The sequence below is a fragment of the Asterias amurensis genome, chromosome 3 (assembly GCF_032118995.1).
Source record: "Asterias amurensis chromosome 3, ASM3211899v1".
In the NCBI taxonomy this organism is placed as follows: Eukaryota; Metazoa; Echinodermata; class Asteroidea; order Forcipulatida; family Asteriidae; genus Asterias; species Asterias amurensis.
In genome coordinates, this window is record NC_092650.1 from 24,787,775 (window position 1) to 24,812,896 (window position 25,122).

Sequence of the window (25,122 nt, forward strand, 5' to 3'; positions counted from 1 at the left end):
AAAATTTGTCGACGCACGCGACTGATAACTGCGGCTATCTGCGGTCGCTGGCGGTTTCGTCAGTGACAATTGACGGCAACACACGATGATTGGCGGCAAATAAGAATTGCGACTCGCAGCTTAACGTAGCTTGCCGTACTCTTTATTCGTCACACTGGACAAGTCGTGATGACTGTCGCGGTAATAGCGAAACGGATCTCTCGTATAACTATCTCATGAGAATGGCTGATCAGCGCGAGAATTCAGGTCTTCCCAATCTTTTCGATGAGGATTTAGGGGTTTCAGCTTGATGGAATGACAATGCTGTAACGAAACTGTGTCTAGGACGAACGTGGGTAATTATATGCACAAGTTCGTCCTGGAAAAAGAAAACGCCACACACCGTGGTCGACCCGGGGAAGCTAAACGAACGCACCCATTTATTTATTTATTTATTTTATTTATTTTAAATCTTTAGACATACACAATAGTTGCAAGTTGTACAGGGGCTGTCAAGGCTAAAACAAAAGTATAAAACTGTCATCAAAAGATGTGTAAAACCAGTAGTCAACCCATAGTCAACCTTCCGAAACTGTGTCTGTTTCCAGCAAAGTGTATCACTATTATTACGGGTAATTTTTCGGCCAGTAGGAAATTGCGCACAAAAGCGCTATGCATTGGGCGGGCCATGAACATCGTGCCTAACTAAATGTAATAGAGTAAACACAAACACAAATTGCAATATCACTACAAAAGTTACTATATGTAAGTTATTATTTTATTTGAACTTAACGCTTTTATAATTCCATTTCAAAGACAAATTAATATTAGCATAGGGCCTATAGTTGACCCCTGTCTTTAATACACAGACAGATGTTCAGTAGGGTATTCGTGGTTTTAGATGATAACAATTTGATATTACCTTCTTGCTCTATAATGAGAGTTACGTCCAAGTCATGATACACCATAAAAACTGGGTTTTAATGATCAAACCGGACTTACGCGTCACATGAGGTCTGACTCTATTATGGGTTCAGTGGCCCGCAATTTACGTCACACAAACGCAGAATTTGAGCCAAATCCAAGTTTTATATCCGGGTCAGACTGACTAAAGAAATTTTGCAACTTTGTATGGTAATTTTTGAAACTTCTTTTATAATTACATCATACATTTTGCCTTTCACTGTCTATTTTATATTGCAAAAGTGTTTTGTTTTATTTGTTAAGAAGGCAACAAAAGTAACCATTATAAGACTAAAAACAACCGAATGGGTCTGTTAAATAAGGAGCAAGTTCGAGTGGGCATATTAACTAGTCGACCTGTGATTGACTACTGACCAGCAACGTACATGCGCAGCACGCACTCACTCGAATGACTAATTTTGGAAGTCATAGTCAACCTTCCGCCTGTCGCTGGTTCCCCGCTGCAGTTTACGCATGCTAGAATGGAGCATGCTGTTGGGAACAGTGAATAAGTCATGATGGGCTCGAGGCTGGTTCCAAATGGTCGACCACAGTAGTCAACCAATGGTCGACCAGCCCGGGATCGAGACAAAAATAGTCAAACTTCAGTTAAAGGGAAGATACATGTTTGGTAATTACTCAAAACAAATCTTAACTTAAAAACTGACTTGGTAACAAGCATTGGGGAGCTGTTTATAGTATAAAACATTATGGGAAATGACTCCCTCTGAAGTAACTTATTTTTCGAGAAAGAGGTAATTTCTCACTAAAATAATAAAACAAATTATTAACACAAATTCGTCCAACAAGGGTGTTTTTTCTTACATAATTTCCTCGCAACTTCGATGAACAATTGAGCCCACATTTTCACAGGCTTGTTATTTTATGGTTATGATGGGATACAGCAAGTGAGAAGACTGGTCTGTGACAATTACCAAACGTGTACCTTCCCTTTAACAATGGTGCACACTAACTTGAAACAACGCTGCTTAAAAGTAGCTACTCTAGAGACTAAATTTTAAAAATCAGATATGTTATACTCCATCCGATATAGAGTGGATTGTTCTGGAGGGGCGTGGCGTTACTTTCTGATAGTCGGTCGCGCGATGGTCGCGCGATGGAAATCTTGACGGTCTTAAAAAGACACAGTTTTCAGGCCTTGGTCTTAGGATTGCGCGCAAGATTTCCATCGGGCGACCATCGCGCGACCGACTATAAACCGGCCTTTAGAGGACTTGCTCCACCGTCACCTCACACAGCTGTAGGTACTCTCCGTCTCGGGACTGAAGATCAACGCTGACAAAGCGCGCCCTCAGCGGTGGATCACACACGAACTCGATGGTTGCACCTGGTACTGCGGCTTGTTCGCTGGTAACAGACGAGCCACACTGCCGGTTGTTGGTCACCTCACCGCCGCACATTCCAGCACGGACGGCAGCCCCCGTCAAACGATTGTCTGTAAGGTGTATTACATAATTTGGTTGTTATATGGTGCGTTCGATTAGCTTTTACATCATTCCAGGGTTTCACCCACAGACATATAATACCATAGAGTTATATATAAGAACTAGAGGGCGCACGAGTGATGCTTCGTACACAAACGCCACGGGACCGCAAGATGACAAGCGCGTCATTCTGCACGCGCGTTGAATATGAAATAAACGTTTGAGGTTTTTTTATTGAACGCTCACGCGATGCTGTTTGTTTGACTTACAAAATGGCCGCACAAACACACGCTGTGAGATAGCTGTTTTGTCAACTTAGAAAATGGCCGCCTGCTCGCATACCGGGGCGCGTATATAGGCCAGTGCGCGCTCTAGTTCTTATATATAACTCTATGATCACCCCTGGGATCAACAACATTTTCTTAACTTTCTCCAAAACGATGAAAGTAGAAGGATTTTGCCAAGAAAATTATGTTCGTCACGCACTTTCCGGCCAAAGTGCGCGTCGGTGCGTGTTTTTCGCGGGCGTTGATGACGCGTATCGCATAGACGTACGTGCTACCGATACGCGATTGTTTGGTGTGCATTCGACGCGGGCGTACGCAGCACGGCGGGCCGAAGTTTGAACTTGTGTGTAAAACAGAGTGATTCTAGACTGGATTTCCCTGGGAAAAAAGTCGACATTTTAACAGTTAAACCTCAACGCCCAACATTTGTAAACAGTCATATGGAATATTTATGAAGTGTTGTGTTAAGGTTACAATCCAGCATCGGGTCAATATCTCATGAAAATTTGTAAAATATAGTTAAGAAGTGCGGGCACTGCCTCAAAGTTACCAAAACGTGTACTAAAAGCAGCGGGTCGCGCGTTAATCTTCCGCCCACGGTTTGAGAAAGTACAAAATTACAGTTTGACGCCCCTACTGCCCGTCTATAGGTTCTTTATGTCTGTGGTTTCACCCGGTGTGGCGGTTTCAGTCTTCCGCCGTGTTCAGTTTTCCGGGTGACGTAGTCGGACATATCAGCACGTTGTTCGAACGGTTTTAGCTTTCCGGCGTGTTCAGTTTTCCGGCTGACCTGTCAGATACCGCCGCGAGTACCCTGGCGAGTACTGTAGTTCTCTCAGCAGTGACCCCAAATTGTTTATTATTACGATTCTTTTCTGTGTAGTCACATAATCTCTTGCCCCATCTTTACATGTATTCATGGGTACAACTTTAGGCAGGTCACACTCTGCTTGCATAAAAAACAACTCATACGATCCACGCGTTTGCCGCTAGTTGTACTCGACTCGTGGACGCCGCCATGACAGCTACCGGAGGGTAACGGATGACTCAATACGGCACTAAAAATGGACTACTTTCGCTTGCTGTGCGCAGGCATCGCATCACGTAATGCTACCGTATTTGGTCATTCGGAAAACTGAACACAGCGGAAAGTTGAAACCGCCACACCGGGTCAGCCCCCAGTACCCTGCTAGTGGAGTGGGTCACTTGGGGGCTGGCCCCAGGTGCATGACGTCACCACGAGAGGGTGAGTGATCGTTCGATTAGCTTCTGTCAGGGTTCGACACATGGAAGCTAATCGAACGCGCCCATAGTTTCGAGAGAAATGTATGCAATTGAACGAATCAGATAGCGACGTAAGGATTCCAGACTGCCCAGGTTTAGGTAAAACTTAAAGACACTGGACACTATTGGTTATTGTCAAAGACTAGTCATCCCACTTGGTGTATCTCAACATGCACAAAATAACAAACTTGTGAAAATTTGAGCTCAATTGGTCGTCGTCGAAGTTGCGAGATAATAATGAAAGAAAAAAATACCCTTGTCACACGAAGTTGTGTGCTTTCGTTTAGGCGCTTGATTTCGAGACCTTAAATTCTTAACTTGAGGTCTCGAAATCAAATTCGTGGAAAATTACTTCTTTCTTGAAAACTACTTTATATCAGAGGGAGCCGTTTCTCTCAATGTTTTATAATATCAACCTCTCCCCATTACTCGTTACCAAGTAAGGTTTTATGCTAATAATTATTTTGAGGAAATTACCTATAGTGTCCATTGCCTTTAAAAGACTTCATATAGGAGGCAGTTGTTGTACGAAGACGTCATACAAAGCTTTTATGTACAGTCTCCAGGAACCCTGACATTCTGGAGGATCAGAATCTTCATGATTTGTACTATTAATTTTAATCCAATCCTTATAAGAGCAGGGTACAATATCATAAAGCTGCTTAGCATGAAATTTCCAACCAACATGATTTCCATCCAACTTTGTTGCATATTTCTTCTTTCGTTTGTTGTTTCCTTATCCTGACAATCACGTGGAAATTGGTTACTTATCCTGTTTTTATCAAGGAAGAAATTACATGCTAAGCAATTAATGTTTGTGCTTAAGTAGCTTCATGAAATTGGGCCCAGATGATCAAGTTATTTTACACGACCCGGGAAAACAAGTCAGTGTCTGTCGAAAATAGAAGTTCACTTACTGCAGCAGTCCCCGCGATTGAGGATGGTGACCTTTGAGATGGTGTACGCATCTTCCAGATCAACTCGCCACCAGGGGGCGTTTTCTTTACCTTGTTTAGTGAAATAAAATTAAAATAAACAGGGGAAAAGGGGGAAATCAACCATTAATCAAAATTGACCGTCTTACAAGTGTCGTAAAGGGGTATCGGTCACTTTGGCACCTTGTAAACTCGGCACCAACAAACTAGGCACTTACAAAAATACAAACTCGGCACCTGTCAAAAACGGTCCGCCCCTCAAAAGAGTTTGCAGGGTGCCAAGATTGTAGGTGTCGAGTTTGCGAGGTGCCGAAGTGTCCGGTATTCCTTTAAAAGGAATGAATGAAATGATTCAATTACCGGTGTGTTTAATGAAAGAGCGTCAAGTGATCCCCGTCAGGTACGTATACTCATTCAAACCGGGGACATGTAAGGGTACAGTATAGGGTCCCTGGTTGGTTAAAGGTGGCAGGTTTGAAACGGCAATTTAATCATTAATCCGGAGGTCGTTGGTGCGAGTCTCACTTCAGTCAATTTGTCTTTGTTCATCTTAAATAGTTTAAAAATCACACAGCAGTTGTCCTTCATGTTGTTCATTATATGTATAATTTGAACGTGTTTACAAGGGGGGGGCGTACAGTAAAATTATACACCAAACATAGTGCCATTAATAGTGAGGTGTCCAATTGCGGGTGTTACTGAATGGCCCTTTGGGGGGGGTCCTGACAACTACCGAACAAAATACCCCACAAGGAAGTTCTTGAAACAAAGGGGGGCAATAGGTTTAACATTGCGGAACCCCGAACCTTGTCCGTATAGGATGTGTGTACCACAAACGTATGTCTGTCAGCAATACATTAATAATAGTATCAGCTAAATAAATTTTAGTTATAAGAGGGCGCTATCAGATGACATATTTTTTTACACAATTTCGTCGTATGGGGGCAGCGTCAAGGGGGACACACTCCCCAATAAAAGCAACAGCACTATAATTACGTTTATCATAGGATGGGAAATGTTGAATACCTGTGTGAGAGCAGCTTAAATTTTTTTTAATCAGGTTATCCTGATGACTACCGTCTACAGCTTTATCTGATGTATATTTCCCATCGTAATCGCTACTTTGTTCCGTCGGTTTTCCAACGATATCCAGTTCCGCTAAAGACAAAAGAATATAAACATTGGTATGTTTCCCAACAACCTAAGTAAAAGGAAAGTGCCGGTGTCCCAGGGAATCCTGTCTGCCGGATACAATATAATACAATACAATACAATATAAATATCACTGTTTCATTTAGATCAGCGGTAATTCGAGTCGGTCCTCCATCTGGGAAAATAGCAAGCTTCCGTAAGACGGTGGGAGGGCTAGGGACGAGGAGACGGTAAACAAATTCTAAAGCGTATTTTTCCAAGGAAAGATGAGGCCACTAGCATCAAGTAGCGTGTTTTACCTACTTTCATTGGTGGTCTGAACAAAGACGGAAGACGGATTGTATAGGCTACACCCTGGAGGGCGCCCCTATAGTTTGTGAACGTGGACTCGTGGCTGGGTGATTGCAGTCCCTATGGGGGTTTTCGCATATATTATAATAATTGAGTTCAGATATAAATGAAAAATTAATTTTGTTTATGCTTTTTCCAACTTTCTATGAATGCTATAAGAATCCTGAGGAGATGTCGATGGTGTTTATTTAATTTGTGACTTTTTTTAAATAAAAATACCATTAAAAAACTGTATAGGGACAGCATTCTCAAATACAGGCACTAATGGACTAACCAGCTGTATTTTCCTAACCCTAGGCTAAATTGGGCACCAAAGTCTGTGATTCCACTTTGAGGTGTTGGCAGACGCCCAAGTACAGGATAAACTGAAACAGCACGTCCAGTGGTTTTTTTCCAGATGTGGCAGATTAAAAACCAACTATATTCCGACACCCCTATATTCCGACAACTGAACCTATATTCCGACACCCCTACAGGTCGTTTTCGCACATTATTACTATGTTGATCAATAACAAAAACACAACTTGTATTACGCCAGGTTTCCCGGTGAATTTCGGCCGGGTATGCGGCACCATAATGTAGCCCGAGCCCTAAATGTAGCCCGGACCTAAATGTAGCCCCAAACATGTACCTAAATGTAGCCCGGACCTAAATGTAGCCCCAAACATGTACCTAAATGTAGCCCGGACCTAAATGAACTTAGCCACAGACATGACACTACTGCTTAATGGTGTTCCAAAAAAGACACTTCGCGTCACTGTCGCCGTCGCGGTCGCCTTCGCCATCGCCGTCGCCGTTGCCGTCGCAGTTGTCATCGCCGTCGCCTCCGGACTCCTGAGGGCGCTGTTTCACTATCCTGCACAGAGCTGTCAAAATATTTAAAGATGTAAGGGGGACGAGGGCTGCGACCGTGACGGCGTCGGCGACTGCGACTGCGACGGCGACATTGACGGCGACGGCGACGGCGACGGCGACGGCGACGCAAAGTGTCGTCTTTGGAACACCATAACTGCTAGATATCAGTCTGTGGATGTTCAATCTATGGTATAAGATTTACTTGAACTGGGGACAAAGTCCATTGCGTTGTTTACATTGTCCGACACCGCTCCCCCCCCCCCCCCTCCAAGACACACACATACACCCACACAAACACCACAAACATTCCGGATGCTGCGGTCTCAGGACTCGTTTCGGTTTAGGTAGTAAGGCAGATGACTCCTGGTGCCAAGTGCATTCAGCGGTAGTTTGCTCAGTCCCAAACTGCACTATCAACTGTGAAATAACGCTGAGTTAATATTTCTTTGTCGTTGCTCATTTGTCTTTATATTCAAATGTTAAGACCTGCGAGTTAGGTATAGCCTTAAAATCCTTTTCTTTTTGTCATTTTCTTTTGTCCTTTTTTAATTCTTTTTTATTACTTTTATTACTTTTATTATTCTTCTTCTTATACGAGACCCCACATAAACCCACCCTGTAAACAGCTGTTGCTTTTATCTGCACTTCGAAAAGTTATTATTTAAACACTTTAATAGACCGATTGCATTACAAATGTTTTCATGTGATCACGTGACCTAAGTGAGTACTGAAAAACACAGTTACACAGTAAAGACATGGGAAGACTCGTACCGATGGACATTAATTGGCTGTATTTTCGCTAAATAACCCTTAACTTAAACGAAGCCCTTTTTGTTAATTTGAATGTTGTGATGTTGATTTAAATCACATTTGCTGTTTGATATTTCCAGTAATCTACTACAAAATGCTCACGCGCCGTTTGCACTGTGCACAGCGTCAAGTCGGGCTGAAGGGAGATTACGAAGTTGATCCGACTCATAGTTGACAGCTACCCCTTCCAATCAAATAGTTTGAGGGTGAAAAACAAGGGATTTGCAGCTCCTATTTGGTGTAACTGTGTTTACCCATTACTGGCATTGTTCAGCCACCGGTAAGGTCTCATGTTACAATCCCGGAATATTCTTCAGTGTTTTCGAGAATTGAGTCTTTATTGAACAACAAATTGCAACATTAATCATGTCTTTTTACCGCACGTTTTATCCCATGTTTGTTTACATATAATAACACCCACAACAGGTCACGTGACGCACGGAGCGCAATCGGTCTATTGAGTCCAGTTTATTATGCATGTTTTTTATTTGAAACGAGTCAAACAACTCGCCCTTTCATTCATTGTAGCAATCATAGTGTGTAAGGGGAGAAGCGAATCATACATGTAGCTGTGTATCCGACCATCAGATGAGACAAGTGTGATTTTTTAAAAATTTTATTAGATAAGTGCATCTTTATACAGAGTTTTACTATAGATGGGCAGGCGCCGTTTGTATGATAGTGCGGGTAGGAAACGAAAATGGGTAGAGAATGCAGAGGTTGATGAGGAAAACGCATGTTTTTGGTGTGGTCCCTGGTAGTAAACCATCCCTTGGTTGCTTGGACGTTGCTTTTGGAGCTGTCAATACGGTGGTTAAAACTGCACTTACTATCTTTGATGTTTTTATATATCTCCACGGAAGAAAGGGAGTGTGGGTGAGATCGATCATTGGTGGTGCACGACAACTGACAGACCATTCAACAACATAGTGTGTGTATGGGAAAAGAGAATAACGCGTAGCCCTTGTGCAATCAGACTATAAAGACGAGACTGTATATGTGACCAAAAAACAACATTTTGATGGTTTTGTAGAATAATAAGCATGGTAAAGGAGGACACGCACAAACAAAAATAAAGTAATACCGGAACGCACTGAAAGTATTTCCCTTGTTAATGGAGAATCATGTAAATTAAAGTTTTAAAGAACGTATGGGGCGATATGTGGGTAGTCCTTACGGAATGGGTTTTTGTGCGGGGGGGGTGGATAGGATAGATAACAACACATGTTATCGGTATGGTCTCTGGTAGTAAAAGTTTCCCGACTGCTAATTGAGTGTTTTGGGGTGGGAGACAGATGTCTCTGTGTTCAAACACTGAGTCAATGATTACAGCAGAATTAATTTATGATGTTTTTATGAAACTCTATGAAGACAAGGGAGTGTCAGACTCGACAATATAGAAATCGTGTAACTGAAAGACGGACACAAAATAACGTTCACTCGACACGAATTAAACTTCTAATATTCTTATTAAATAAATCTTAGGGGTATTTACAATATTTACAACATAATCAAGGTATAAACTGAAATGATGGCTTCCGGACTTTCGGATCGCCAGTAACTCTTGGTTGTATTAGCTCACAACATCAAATAAACTTATAAATAATATATGCTTTACAGAATGGTTATATTGTGCTCCTTCTCACATAAAGGTATAATTATCGCACAACAGTTACAATAAATAAATCAATGTATATCGTCTCTCTTTGTGCGTCACTTCTCAACTTATAGGCAACGTAAAACAAATAAATAATCTACGAATCGGGTTCTGCCAATCTGGCCCCAAGCCTTAAGTTTCACTAACTGGAACAACTTAAGCTTTCATAAATTAACAATGTTCAAAATAATCGTTGCGTCGTTAAAAACCTTCACCGGCGGCGGACCTCCGTCTTGCGGGTGAATCCCAATTATAGCGCCACACTCTTGTGTCCCTGCCGTGGTCGTCCTTGCGATCCAGACTTCGGGTACGGTGAGAGGGGTAGCTGATTCCAGGGGTTAAATGGTCATCTATAACGAAATTAACCAAACTGTCTAATACTGGGTTTTCCAAACCAAAAGCACATCAGATAAATACATTACATAATTTCGTTAACCACTTCAAACACTTTCGTTGATGTTTTTCATCACGTCTAAAAGTTTTTGAGGGAAATTCTCCCTATCACTGAAACTGTTAGCACAACAAATTAATTGACTAAATCATCAAGCACTTGAATGATATTAACAAACCAGTTCATCATCGTAACATTGTCAAACTTCGTATCCGTTCCGACATTTCCAAGTAAATAATACAATTTTATCAAATCCATTTTAGTTCTCAACTTTCGTTAAAACTACTCAACTTACGGTAATTAATTGGAGAGGAGTCTTTGGCGTCACACTGCCGTTGCTGTAGAGATTGGTCAACTCTGACGTACACGAAGGTGGCTCTCAACCATAACTTTGGCTGACCGGCCCAATACAGATACGGTGGCTGTATCCACTCGCCTGCTGGTTTGGTTGGCAACCCTAACATTCACATTCCACACGTCCTCTCTCCTCAAGCTCACATTGCTTTTTAACTCTCACAACACATTCTCACCCTCCACATTAACTTTCCTTTATCCAACTGTTTCAATGCAAAAATACAAAGGCATTTGCCAAAAAAGGAAGGGGGGGTTCTTAATTACCATGACCATAGTTAACTAAGGGTGGCACGCAAAGTATGCCTACATAACATAGCTTAACAGGGCGTTTCCGGCGCAGTCGACGCGTATGACGTGACCGAAATGCGGCACTGCGCGAAATATTTACAAACCGCAGGTTTGGGGAATTTACACTATGTCAGATCGAGAAAAGTAACAATACAACAATTAAAGACAACTTATCGACAATCGACTCTGACAGGGAGGTACAAAGGGAGGGGGCGGTAAAAGGAAGGGGTTTCTGGGGAAAGGGTAGTTGGAACATATAGGTCGGGGAGACATTGAGGGTGGGGGTGTTTATAGTAGCGGTGTTGAACAATAAAAACAACCCAATGGGCTTGTGCCCAAGAAACGGTTGAAGCAAATCTTCCACATACTTCCTATACGACGAATATCTAGCAGTAGGTTTGTGTTTAAGAAAAACATTTATATGAAAAAAAGGCGTCTACGTCCAAAACGAGAACGTAACAAGGTTCATTCGGTGTTTGTGAACAAAGCTGTTCCGTGGTCTTTTGCTGGATTATGTGCTAAAATTACCAATGAGTCTTTAACTGAAAAAAAAATTGAAAAATGTTGTATATAGTGTCTTGAGTTATGGTTCCACTTCAGGTTGACCAGGGAGTAGAAGTCAACTTGAGGTCACGGTTTTTCAAAATTTATCTTTAACATCCAAGGAGTCCAAACTACAAACAGTTTAAAAAATCGGCCGTGTAGTCCTTGAGAAATGATGCTGTGATGCTGCAAAGATTTCCTAATTTAATGTGCAAATGAGGATCACGTGGTTAATTATTAACAAAAATAAAATAAAAATACGATAGGAATAAGCTTCCGTCCTAAGTTTCCACTTGATATTGTTATACGTGTTTAAAAACACATCATTTTGTAGGATACTTCTTTCCTACTCTTATGAGACATTTCAATTGCACGATTTCTGCACCATAGTGTCTGTATCTGTCTCTGTATTAGTATGTGTACGTCGCAGAGACTAAACTGGCATAAAATGTCAAGAAATAACTTCCCCTCATATTCTTTTTCAATCAGTAAATTTCGCCATGATTGGCCTGTGGTTCTGGTCAAAGAGAGACCGGTTTTTAGCGGGACTTTCTTGGCTAAATGCCGCAGGCTTTGCCTTGTCGTGGTTTTCATCTTGGTTTTTGTTTGCATTTCCTTTTTTTGATTATTTTTCCCTGTCATTCTCTGAGCGCTTTGAAACCTTATGAAAAGGCGCAATGTAAATGGTATTATACTATTATTAGTATTTTATTATAGGCCCCCCTATAGAACGGGGCCCAGTTTTAATGCCTATATGCTTCAACCAAACTCTACCCACACAACCACCATGTTCAGCTTATTGTGCAAGCACTGAAAAATATGTGCAAGCTTCGAATCAAATATTACATACGATGAGTTTCCCCGCAAACAAGCAAAAATATCCCTGCTAAGCTGTGAAAATAATATGCTTTATGTAAGCGCATAATATCCGCGCTTTTAAAGTGTCAATTATTTACCTACGCAGTGAAGCAGAGTCATTTTTTTTTAACCATTTAGCCACTGGACCGCCCAGCCGCCTATCGATATACTGTATGTGGTAGGAGGAAACCTTGCTAGCTTGTGTTTGTAGAAAAAAAGGAACGTCAAAAGAATCCTCGATAGTCATTATTAAGCTAATGAAGCTAATGATGATGAAATTATTTAGCTCTTACCCCAACAAAACGCTCATTAGTAAACACAAAGGAAACTGTATTTATTCATTATTCATGATAATATTGTCGAAAACTCACGCCTCCGCATTTAATCAGTATAATAGTTGAGTCAGATAAAAGCCTTGAAAAGCTATTGTGTCCGTTTTATAGTAACAAACAAATATTCGCCATAAAAATTACCGTAGCCGTTTAACGAGAGACATTTACTGTTCTCATGCGAACTTACAAATATCAAGGTTCTAATTGTGCATAAAATTTAAGCTGTGGCTATCTTTTAAAATTTGAACTACGATTCCAGTAATTAACTGCAAGAATCTTGAAATATTAGTTTTCAGCAAACTCGGGCGGTGCAGGGACTACAGGGTTAAATACTTTTACATGTTTGAAATGTAGGCCTTACCAAACCTACTTACAGAGCAACATGTCATGGTTTTGATAACCACCAAACTCTGCGCTTACGATCACCATTCTCCGCTTTAAGTGCAAGCGCGGAATAAAATGTGCGAGCTTGGAAGCACACATTTCGCTTGACTTAAGCGCATAATTCACCACTTCTGCTAAAGGCACTGAATATTTGCTTCCAGAGCAGAGCATGACATTGAGCCCTTTCGCACAAGAATTTTCATGAAGCAAGTTCCCATCATGACAGACCTGGGTGACTAGTAAAATTTACTACTCGACTAGTCGCACCTCAAACCCATTTACGACACTTGTCGAGATAAATTTTGGATCCTCAAGATTTGTGCCGCAATGTGCCGCAATGTGCCGCAAGCGCAATATTAACTAGACATTAAGTGTTTGTGAACAAACACGAAGCTGTTCCGTGTTGTTTTGCTGGGATTATGTGCTTCATTGCCCAAGAAGTCAATAACTGGAAAAAGGTTTTTCAAAACAGTTGTGTAGCTCTTGATATATTTGTATGGTCACACTTCCGGTTGCCCGTAAGTAAAGGTCAATATGGCCTCATAGCTACCAAAGACTTATATGCAATACCCAAGGAGTCTATAACTGAAATAGCTTAAAAATTGGTTGTGTATATATTGATATATGGTCCCACTTCCGGTTGACCCTGAAGTAAAGGTCAACCTGGGGTCACCGTTTTTCAAAGTTAATATTTATTGCTTAGAGTATATAACTGAAAAAAGGTTTGATCATTGGCTGTGTACTTTTTGATTAACATGGGGTCAAAGTTATTTCAAACAAATTTTTGATGCACAAGGAGTCTATAACTGAAAACAGTTTGAAGATCGGTTGTGTCGGTCCCACTTCCGGTTTAACCGTAAATAGAGGTAAACCTGGGGTCACGCCTTTTAAAGTTTAATTTTAATGCCCAAAAAGTATACAAATGAAAAAAAATTGAAAATCTGTTGTATATATCTTGAGAACCCGGAAGTAGAGGTCAACGTGAGGTCACGGTTTTTCACATGTTAATGTTTTATGCCTAAGGAGTTTATAATTGAAAAGAGTTTGAAAATATGTTGTATAGTTCTTGAGATATGGTCCCACTTCCGGTTGACCCGGAAGTAGAGGTCAACTTGAGGTCACGTTTTTTCATGGAACAGGACATGGAACAGGAAAATATTAAGCTGAATGTTGTATAGTTCTTGAGATATGGTGCCACTTCCGGTTGACCCGGAAATAGGGGTCAACTTGAGGTCACTATTTTTAAAAATTAACCTCCATCCACCAAGGAGTCTGTAACTACAAACAGTCTAAAAATCGGCCTTATACTTCTTGAGATAAGGTGCTGCAAAGATTGTCTAAAGATCGGCTTATTAAATATTCATGTCGTTCCGGGCTACATTAAGGTACATGTTTGGGGCTACATTTAGGTCCGGGCTACATTTAGGTACATGTTTGGGGCTACATTTAGGTCCGGGCTACTCATAGGTACATGTTTGGGGCTACATTTAGGTCCGGGCTACATTTAGGGCTCGGGCTACATTATGGTGCCGCACAGCCGGGATTAGGTTTGAACATTCATAAGATGAATTTTTACTGTTTTAAAAAGTGGTAGAATCAAATTAAGATAATCGAATCACGCATGCATTTCATTTGTTTGTGGTTATAAACGTGAGTATGGCTTCCCGAGTTAGCGGGCAATAAAATTCTCGGTACTTTGATATTGTTATATGCGTGACCGTGTTGATAACATTTCATGAGCCTTCAATTAAAATATTGGTGCAGGTTGTCGGAACATAGGGGTGTCGGAACATAGGGGTGTTTGGGTCGTTGGAATATGAGGGTGTCGGAATATAGGGGTGTCGGAACATAGGGGTGTCGGAACATAGGGGTGTCGGAACATAGGGGTGTCGGAACATAGGGGTGTCGGAATATAGCAGTCATCATATCGGGGACAGCTGTCACTGTGGTGACTTGTTCCAGGGTTTTAACGCGTGGAGCTGGCATTGAGACATAGTAAATACTGTTATAAATGCAATCTACAATTAGATGGTATTCTTGACACGCTTGGTTGGTTGAGCCCATGCGAGAAAGAAGGTAAAGCGTGCCATTTACATGCTAAATGACCTCATCTTTCTGGGGGGAATCAATACGCTATGAGCAGGAACAAATCACGAGCAGTGAGTTCGACATGACACAATCGGCTAATAAACGAGATCGACTTGTTGTGAATAAGATCTTACCGTGTTCTTTTCTACAAGAAGGTTCGTTATCCAGGACATCCCAAACATTGGTATCCGTTGTTTCAGGATGAATGTCGCATCCCATCGTCTGTAGGGTGAAAAACACATCACTACGTACTACTGTTCCCAGCAAGATACTTTCCTCTGGGGGGAGGGGAGTGCCTTTTTTGTAGGTGCCGTTGCCTAGCGGATAAAATCATCGGACTCAAGTTCTGGCGGTTGTAAGTCACCGGAATGTGGGTTCGAATCCCGGTCGTGTTTCGTTTACAATGATGATGCTTAAAATGAACTGGTCACCTATATTGTGAGTACTTTCAGGTGACGGTAGCGGGAACGAACCAACCCCACGCCCTCATAATTGCATTTTTAAACGTTTTTTAACAAAAGGGCATTATGAATCGGAATAAAAGAGTAGTGACCCGTTCTTAAACGTTCGTTTAAAACCTTGCAGGATCGTCACACGGCAACGACCCTGCCGGTTTTAAACGGCCGTTAAAAAAACTCGTCGGTACCCTTTAATTCCCTTATTACAGAATTGCAATAGATGTTAAATTTGCATCGGGGATAAAGAATATTAATTTTGTTTTTACCCATACAACGATGTGTATTATAGCACTGTATACTCAGTACTTTCCCGAGTCCTGTGAAAAAAATATTACAGGCATATTACTCGGGTGGAATTCGAACCCACGACCCTTACCAACTAGACTACCGAGATTACCCGGTACTGGTAGCTAGAGGCAGCTAGAGGCAAAAACGTTGCTGGCAGTGTAAACACTTTATGTAATCCACACTTTATGTAATCCACTATAATACACATAAACTGACAAACCTGTTGAAGTTCGAGATCGATCGGCCATCTGGGTCACGACATAATAGTGAAAAACCGATTACAAATTTTGCATTGCATCGATGCAAAAACAAAAATGAATATAACGCGCACTGAGCGATAATTAACTCCAAACGCGAAATTATAATATTTATTTATTTATTAGAAATATGAATTTTCATACAGAAATATTTCAAGGGATGTTTTCTATTATATAACTGACATACAGATCCTTGTCATTTGATTGGTGGAACTTAATTCACGTGAAATTCACCATTACTCCCATCCGCACCGGCGATCAAAAAGACCTATTCGCATTTCCCATTCAACAGTTAGGATCATCCTTGTTCCCAATGTTTTTGAGCAGTACAGCGCCGCCGCGCCGCTGTCAAAACAAAGGAGCACCTGTGCAAAAGGTTGTGACCCGATTGCTATTGGTTGTCAAACAAACTAATGGTATACTTTTAAAATACATCAAATGACAAGGATCTATAGGCCAGTTATATAAAACATATATTGAGTGGCTTTAATTCGTGGGGTGGAAGGAATATTATCGCTCGGTAAAATTTGGACTGTTCTATTTCACTCGGCTTCGCCTCGTGAAATGGAACAGTCTTAATTGACTGCCAGTCAATTAAAACCAATACAGGGTGCGTTCGTTTAGCTTCCCTGGGTCGACCCCGGTGTGTGGCGTGTTTTTTCTCAGATAATTAAACGTGTGCAGATAATTACCCACGTTCGTCCTGGGAAAAAAAACCCGCCACACACCGGGGTCGACCCAGGGAAGCTAAACGAACGCACCCACAGTAGTAAACACTCGTCATCTGGACACTCTTACTTTTCATCATCATTTTGCAAGGACACTTTTTCTAAAAACACACCCTGCCACATATTTCCTCGTGTCTGGAGTAGTTTACCCACACATATAAAGAACTCTATCTTACTTGAATCATTCAAGTGTTTTTCCAACATTTTTTCTGCTTATCTTTATGACATGTAACTTTGCCTTTTTATGCCAATTTGAGTTTATTTAAAATTCGTTGTACATGTATCTCGCTTGTTACAGTGTAATAATATGTCTTATTTTTTACAATTCATTTTATTTATTGTTCTTTTTCAATTTGTTTTTGCTTTATTCATTCAGGTATTTATTTGTTTATTAAAGAAACACGTTGCCTTGGATCGGTCGGGTTGGTCTTATACGCTAGGAGTCCACAGGGCCAGCGCCAGTTGGTCCCAGTTCGCGCCAAAGATTATGTGATTGGCGCGTAGTGGCTCGCTGTGGCGCCGAATTAATGTCCGCTCGGCATGTGTCGCCAAGTGGAATAAACTGGGTGCCATTTATTATGACATGCGCCAAATGCCACCCAGCTTGCTCCAAAATGTTGCGCCAGTTTGCGCCAGTTTGCGCCAGTTTGCGCCATTACACGGCCTTTTGATTCAAGAATTCATCCTGTTGGCGCCATTCGCGCCAATAGACGGCTACTTGCGCCACTTGGTGATTTGGAGTTTGTGCCAAAGGTCGCTAAATCGGTTTGAACTTGCCGCCGCTTGGCGCTACTTGCCGACTATAATACCGGCCAACGGCTACCTGGTTCAGACCCTCCTCAGCTGCATCTTCGTTGAAAATTGTGTAAAATCTTGTAGAAGTTGTGAAGGAAAAACTGCGTGTGGCCGTTGTCGAGTCGAATTTTGAAAGTTGTGTGAGAAAGTCCTGCGATGCCGCCCTGCTTTTATAGGCGACAAGTAGCGCCGAATGGCGGGCAACCAGGTGGCATTAGGCGCGAAGTAGTCACCAATCGGGTGCCATTTGGTGCGCTTTGGCGGGCTATCCGCCTCTGTTGGAATTATTTGGCGCGTAGTGGCGCAAACAAGGTGCCACTTGGCGCCAAGTGGCGCCATGTAGCGCAAAATCTCATTGGCGCAACATTCCAGTGGATTCCAATAGGCGGATTGTTTGCGCCAAAGGGCGATATGTTCGCGCCATTTGGTGCCACTTGGCGGACACTTGGCGCTGATTGCTCGATGCAAGTGGCGCGACGAAAATTTCAAACATTTTGAAATTTTCTTGCCGCCACATTTAAATTTGGTGCCGTTACGGGCCACCACGAGCCAGTTGGGGGCAGTTTGAGCCACTACAAGCCACTAGGCACCTTATTGGCGACACTAGGCGCAGTGGCGTAACTAGACATTTTCATTTGGTGGGGCAAGTGGGGGCAAAGATTAAATTTGGGGGGGCCAAAGAAGTGCAAGATTATTATTAAATGTGTTAACTGATATATAGTTGATACACACCAATGCAGTTCTAAAACAGTCTACATAGTCAGCAGGTAACAAAAGATTGCGAAAACAACAACATCTTAGAGAACTTGTCATTTTGTATAAGATAAAACTTTTTGACTGTATAAAAGGATTAAATTACCAACTGTGGTCACCAAGTACCAACTTAGAGTTGTACACGGCATTCTCAAATTGGCTTTGTGGGTGTGTAAATACCCAAAACATAATAATATTAGGCCAAGTAAAAATAGAAAAATAGAAATGTTTAGCGTCCCCGCCCGCTTCCTTTTAACAGGACACCTCTTTTTTTTCTTAATTTTTTTTTTATGCACATTTTTTTTGTTTTTGTTTTGAAAAAGGGTTATTTTAAATGATCTCAGCAAAAAAAAAATCTGAATGTCTTGTCTGAATGCCTTGACCAAACTGTTTCATTAATGTTTTGTGTATTTCAGCAGCAGAAAAAACAGTTGATATTTGACATTCATGGCGGCCATCTTGAAATAAAAAATAAAAAACCCCTCCTCCTTCCTTTTTTTTGAGAAACCCAGACACTAAACATATTTCTTTTTTTTACTCGGCCTTATTGTAACAAGTGTAAGCCATCAAAAAAAAAAATACAGGATCGAAATTGTGGGTGTTTAATTATCACATTTTAGTTATGAAACGGATATTTAAAATAGGCCTACCTCTCAATTGCACCGCTTGCTTCAAAGGAGAAGAAATGGTCTAAGCAACCTTTTTCGCTGGCCATTGTTTGCTGTTGTAAATTTCTCTGTAGTGCATCTGACCATGGAGGTAGAAATTTCTTCCTCCATGATCTGACTTTGTGTTTACGGAGCTATTAGTATTGGTCTGCGTTCAGACCACCACGTATTTAACAGAACTTTGTCACATCCTGCACTCTCTGTAACCGCAAAACCACAACAAACATTTACCGCCAATACGATCACTGCGCCTAGTGTCGCCAATAAGGTGCCTAGTGGCTTGTAGTGGCTTAAACTGCCCCCAACTGGCTCGTGGTGGCCCGTAACGGCACCAAATTTGAATGTGGCGGCAAGAAAATTTCAAAATGTTTGAAATTTTCGTCGCGCCACTTGCATCGAGCAATCAGCGCCAAGTGTCCGCCAAGTGGCACCAAATGGCGCGAACATATCGCCCTTTGGCGCAAACAATCCGCCTATTGGAATCCACTGGAATGTTGCGCCAATGAGATTTTGCGCTACATGGCGCCACTTGGCGCCAAGTGGCACCTTGTTTGCGCCACTACGCGCCAAATAATTCCAACAGAGGCGGATAGCCCGCCAAAGCGCACCAAATGGCACCCGATTGGTGACTACTTCGCGCCTAATGCCACCTGGTTGCCCGCCATTCGGCGCTACTTGTCGCCTATAAAAGCAGGGCGGCATCGCAGGACTTTCTCACACAACTTTCAAAATTCGACTCGACAACGGCCACACGCAGTTTTTCCTTCACAACTTCTACAAGATTTTACACAATTTTCAACGAAGATGCAGCTGAGGAGGGTCTGAACCAGGTAGCCGTTGGCCGGTATTATAGTCGGCAAGTAGCGCCAAGCGGCGGCAAGTTCAAACCGATTTAGCGACCTTTGGCACAAACTCCAAATCACCAAGTGGCGCAAGTAGCCGTCTATTGGCGCGAATGGCGCCAACAGGATGAATTCTTGAATCAAAAGGCCGTGTAATGGCGCAAACTGGCGCAAACTGGCGCAAACTGGCGCAACATTTTGGAGCAAGCTGGGTGGCATTTGGCGCATGTCATAATAAATGGCACCCAGTTTATTCCACTTGGCGACACATGCCGAGCGGACATTAATTCGGCGCCACAGCGAGCCACTACGCGCCAATCACATAATCTTTGGCGCGAACTGGAACCAACTGGCGCTGGCCCTGTGGACTCCTAGCGTATAAGACCAACCCGACCGATCCAAGGCAACGTGTTTCTTTAATAAACAAATAAATACCGTGCTAAATTCACATTTGTTCTTGCCCTTCTGTTTAATCTCATGTGTTTTACATTCGTTTCGGGTCATATTGCTTGTTCTAATGCTTTATTTTGTCTCTTTAAAGTACAGGTTTTTTAAATTATTCTATTTTATGTATTTTATTATATAGCTATATATATATATATCAAATAATAAACCATATATATATATTGTTTTTTATTTACATGTATAGTCTATTATTCTGTATATGTTCCCATCTCAAGTTTGGATTGACAGACTTTAGGGTCTTCCCGTCCTCTCCCCAATCTTGGGGAGAGGACGGGAAGACAGGGTGTGAGATGGAAGAGCAGGGAACTAGGGATACCATACTCTCTCATCTATTCTTCACATGTTTCTTGTTGTATCCAAACCTTTTATGTCAGTCTTCTTCATTTAGGACCAGTGCTTTAGTTGCCATTATTTAGCATGTAAGCCTTTATGTAGTTCTGTTCAACATATTTCTTAATTTTGTTTTCCTTTTACTATAATCTTATTTGCACTTAAATGTACATGTACTGTTGTTATTGATGAAATGGCCGAATAAATAATAATAATAACAATCACTCAATATTTGTATACTATCATCATCATTAGACCGTGTAAGTTTTTATGTAAATCTGTGATCTTCACGATTTTTTTGTTTCTTACCATTTTGTAACGTTCCTTTAAGAACCTCTTGTGGACTAATGTGTACCTGTGTTCGCGGTTAAAATTTTAAAAAACGTTGCTGCTATGAATAGTTGTTTTAAATATTTCATTCATTCTTCCCTTGAATCATGCGATATTGTCTTTGGGAAATTCCATTTTTCGAACAATCTTTATTTACGTGCTACAAAAGAAAGATATTTGTTTAATTGTAAACAAAAATACAAATCTTTCACAGACATTGACCCATTGTTTTCCAAAGATTAAAATGCTTTATGAATATGAGGTATTCGCCCCCCCCCCAAAAAAAAAAAAAAAAAAAAAAAAAAGAGAAAAAAAAGAAATCCGTGCCAACTTGTGGTCGTATTCTATCCAGTGTCCTATCCCCAAAAGGCAAGATTTCATAGGTGAAACAGGGAGGGGGAAGGGGGGTGCAAAAAAATTAAAATCTACACTAAGCTGTGCCCATCGGCTGCCAGCATTATCAAAATATGCTATGCCCATTTTGTGTGTGCGCATGGTCGGCCTGCCAGTCGACCCAATGTCTACATGGAATTGTTGATACAACGTAGATGACAAAATTCAAAGACACCGAAAGCGTCAAATGCTAGGACTGATTAATTACTAGTGTCATTAATTGTTAACGTTATTATCGTGATGAAAGAAAAATAAATTAAGGTTAAATGATATCATCGCCACAAATATTTGACAAGCAAACTTTGAAAGGAAAATTAAATGTGATCTATCGAAACCCTTAAAACTAATTGCGTTCATCCTTTTATATATTTTTTTTAATCATCCACACAACCGTGGTATAGCCGTTAACGAGACACACTTATTGCTCCTACGGGGATTATCGCTTCTGAACCTGAAATATAGAGTTATTGAATAACTATTAGCGCAATTTTATGTCATGCAGGTCGTGAAAACAGCCACTGTTGGTTCCAATTTTCTGTCCTTTGTGTTGAACATGGAGGTTTTAGTTAATTTATACTCTGTTGTTATAAAATCATGCTCATCAGGGCAGCTTGGTTCCGAGTATAAATGAGTTTACTTTTGTCCACGACCCGCATGATTTGCCTGTATTCCCAACTGTAACAATATAATAACAATTCCTTGTTACGGGTTCCGGTTATATATATAGTTTTGAAACCAAGTCGGTAATTATTTAATTGCAAGGGTCGTTAGTTCGAATCCTACCCGAGTAATATGCCTGTGATATTTTTTTCACATGACTCGGGAAAGTACTGAGTATAGGCCCTATAGTGCTAACATGTTCGGTAGTTATTGTTGTGTGGTAAAATGACCCCGGTGTTATAAATAAATGCCTTTTGAAAGACTACTGTGTTGCAAAATTTCTTTAATATTATTTTCTTGACTTAATACTGGATTATGCCTTGTAACGGATTAATCCCCAAATCCAAAAGGCAAACTATTGGTATTATTGTCAGAGACTAGTCTTCTCAGTTGGTGCATCTCAACATATGAACAAAATATATGAACATAAATAATATAACAATCCTGTGAAAATTTGAGCTCAATCGGTCATCGAAGTTGATAGATATGAATGAAAGAAAAAACACCCTTGTCAAACGAAGTGTACGTTCAGATGGTTGATTTCGAGACCTCAAATTCCAAATCTGAGGTCTCGAAATCAAATTCGTGGAAAATTACTTTTTCTCGAAAACTACATTACTTCAGAGGGAGCCGTTTTTCACCATGCTTTATACTATCAACCTCTCCCCATTACTCGTTACCAAGTAAGGTTTTATGCTACTAATTATTTTGAGTAATTACCAATAGTGTCCACTGCATTTAAAGGCTTCATGTTCTTTTACCTCAATTATTATGAGTTATGTCTCTTATTGGCCTAAGATTGCACCACAGAGCATCTAATAATTGAAAAAGTGGTCACCACTGGTATAAAAGTTCTCAGTTCAGGACTACGACTTATATGCAACAAGAGAACTTAATGGCACTGGACACTATGTGTAATTACTCAAAATAATTGTTATTATAAAAACTGACCTGTACAAACAATGTTGAGCCGTTGATAGTATAAAACGGCGCCTTCTGAAGTAAGATAGTTTTTGGAGAAAGAAGTAACTTCTCACTCAAATAATAAAAGGTTTCGGCTGAAGCCCTTCTGATATGCATCTGGAAGCGAATAGAGTTGTGCAGCTAGGGTGTTTTTCTTTCATTATTTTCTTTGGAACTATGAGGACAACTCGACCCCCAATGTTCAGTTTTTATAACATGCATGTGTTGGGATACACCAAGTGGAAATACTGCTATTTGACAATTACCGAACATGTCACGTGCCTTTAACAGGCACACAATCAAAACAGCTCCTGAATATAAAAACAATGACCGAAAATCATGCAAAAAATATCCACAATATTTTGCATCACTTCCATGCGCAATATTTCTTTTAAAGGCAGTGGACACTATTGGTAATTACTCAAAATAGTTTCTAGCGTAAAACCTTACTTGGTTAGTAATTAAAGACAGTAGACACTATTGGTAATTGTCAAAGACCAGTCTTCTCACTTGGTGTATCTCAACATATGCATAAAATAATAAACCTGTGAAAATTTGAGCTCGATTGGTCGTCGGAGTTGCGAGATAACTATGAAAGAAATAAAAATCACCACTGTCACACGAAGTTGTGTGCTTTCAGATGCTTGATTTCGATACCTCAAATTCTAAACTTGAGGTCTCGAAATCAAATTCGTGGAAAATTACTTCTTCCTCGAAAACTACGTTACTTCAGAGGGAGCCGTTTCTCACAATGTTTTATTTATGTTTTCTCGGTCAAATTCGGCAAATGAGCAGCCAATTTCATTTCCATGCGTTCGAATTAAATCTGTTTTGCCTCTCCAGTTGTTTCTGCGTTTCAAATTCAGAATTCGGCCGTTCTAATTCGTTTAGAGTCGAGTGAAATTATTTTAGCACTATGTTCAATTTAGTGTATCGTCATTCTTTTTTTCGAGACACACACGCCTCAAGAAGCGACTGCGAATTTAAATGCTGCTTTGATGAATTGTTAAATGGAAAGATTATTTTGTTAAATCGAATGACGCAACATTACATTTGACTAATCATAAAACGAAATCGAACTACCCTTTTGAGTAGCAGTCGATTTTGCGCGAAATAGAATAGCTTGGTGATTAAATTGGCTGCTCATTTTTCCGAAATTGGCCGAGAAAACCTATACTATCAACCTCTCCCCATTACTCGTTACCAAGTTACCAATAGTGTCCACTGCCTTTAAGAGCTGTTGATAGTATAAAACATTGTGAGAAACGGCTCCCTTTGAAGTAACGTAGTTTTTGAGAGAAAAAAGGAGATTTTTTCACGAATTTGATTTCGAGACCTCAGATTTAGGGTTTTTCTTTCATTGTTATCTCACAACTTCGACGACCAATGAGCTCAAATTTTCAAGGTTTGTTATTTTATGCATATGGTGAGATACCAATAGTGTTGTCCAGTGTCTTTAATCAATCTTTGATTTTTATTTTGTGTTTCCCCTTTCAGGGAAATTTTTGCCTATATATGGCCACTTCCTACACACAGAAAGGATTCACGGTATTGTTTACTCATACAAAATCGAAAGAAAATTTGTATTTACCTCAGATGCCGTAAAGATGTAGAGAGACCCAGGCTGCTCGACCAATCTCCCACCCGCACAAACATCAAAGTGTGAGGCACAGTTCAAGTCACATTCTTGATCTTTAGGCCGGTAATTTGCAGATCTACATCTCGGTGAATCCTTCAGACAGGCCTGGTAACACAGCTTTTGATTCTTGGTAGCATTTTTGGTGGTGTAGTTCCGGCCAACCAAAGCATAGTCAATCACACCACACCATGGCGTGAGTATCCCGTAAACCAAAGGTATTTGCAACACCATGTAAAGACTAAGATATACAGACATGACTTGTGCCTTTTTAAAACAGAAATTGCTGTAAAGATTTGAAACACAATCAGTAGTAGTAAGTTTGGCCAATGTGTGTATACAGTAGTTTAAGTTGTGCCTGCAATCGGATCAACAAGCTGACTCTGAACAGTACTACCGAGCGTACAGGCTACATCCAATCATCTGGTCTGCAATCAACACGGGTTTCTTCAATGGTGAATGCTGCATTACATCAATATTAAAGGCGGTGAACACTATTGGTACGTGCCAAAGACTAGCCTTCACAGTTGGTTTATCGCAACATATATGCATAAAATAACAAACCTGTCAAAATTTGAGCTCAATCGGTCATCGAAGTTG

The 25,122-nt window shown here is 40.8% G+C and overlaps 1 protein-coding gene across 1 annotated transcript; it reads right to left on the reverse strand.

The window, feature by feature from the left end:
• Nucleotides 1–750: 750 nt before the first annotated feature.
• LOC139934794 (uncharacterized) lies at nucleotides 751–24,756 on the reverse strand. The gene is made up of 5 exons (XM_071929198.1): nucleotides 24,478–24,756; nucleotides 15,091–15,178; nucleotides 5,920–6,051; nucleotides 4,876–4,965; nucleotides 751–2,398 (listed from the first exon to the last, which is right to left on the reverse strand). The coding sequence occupies exons 1-5, from the start codon at nucleotides 24,754–24,756 to the stop codon at nucleotides 2,169–2,171; spliced, it is 819 nt and encodes a 272-aa protein (XP_071785299.1). The 3' UTR covers nucleotides 751–2,168.
• Nucleotides 24,757–25,122: the final 366 nt, after the last annotated feature.

What these genes read in the sequence shown, in the direction of transcription:
- LOC139934794 (XM_071929198.1), bottom strand. Translation starts at nt 24,756, where the DNA reads ATGGTGTTGCAAATACCTTTGGTTTACGGGATACTCACGCCATGGTGT. An exon ending in ACATCTTTACGGCATCTGAG is followed by an intron (nt 15,179 to 24,477) that starts GTAAATACAAAT and finishes TTCACCCTACAG; the next exon opens with ACGATGGGATGCGACATTCA. An exon ending in TTCTTGTAGAAAAGAACACG is followed by an intron (nt 6,052 to 15,090) that starts GTAAGATCTTAT and finishes TTTTGTCTTTAG; the next exon opens with CGGAACTGGATATCGTTGGA.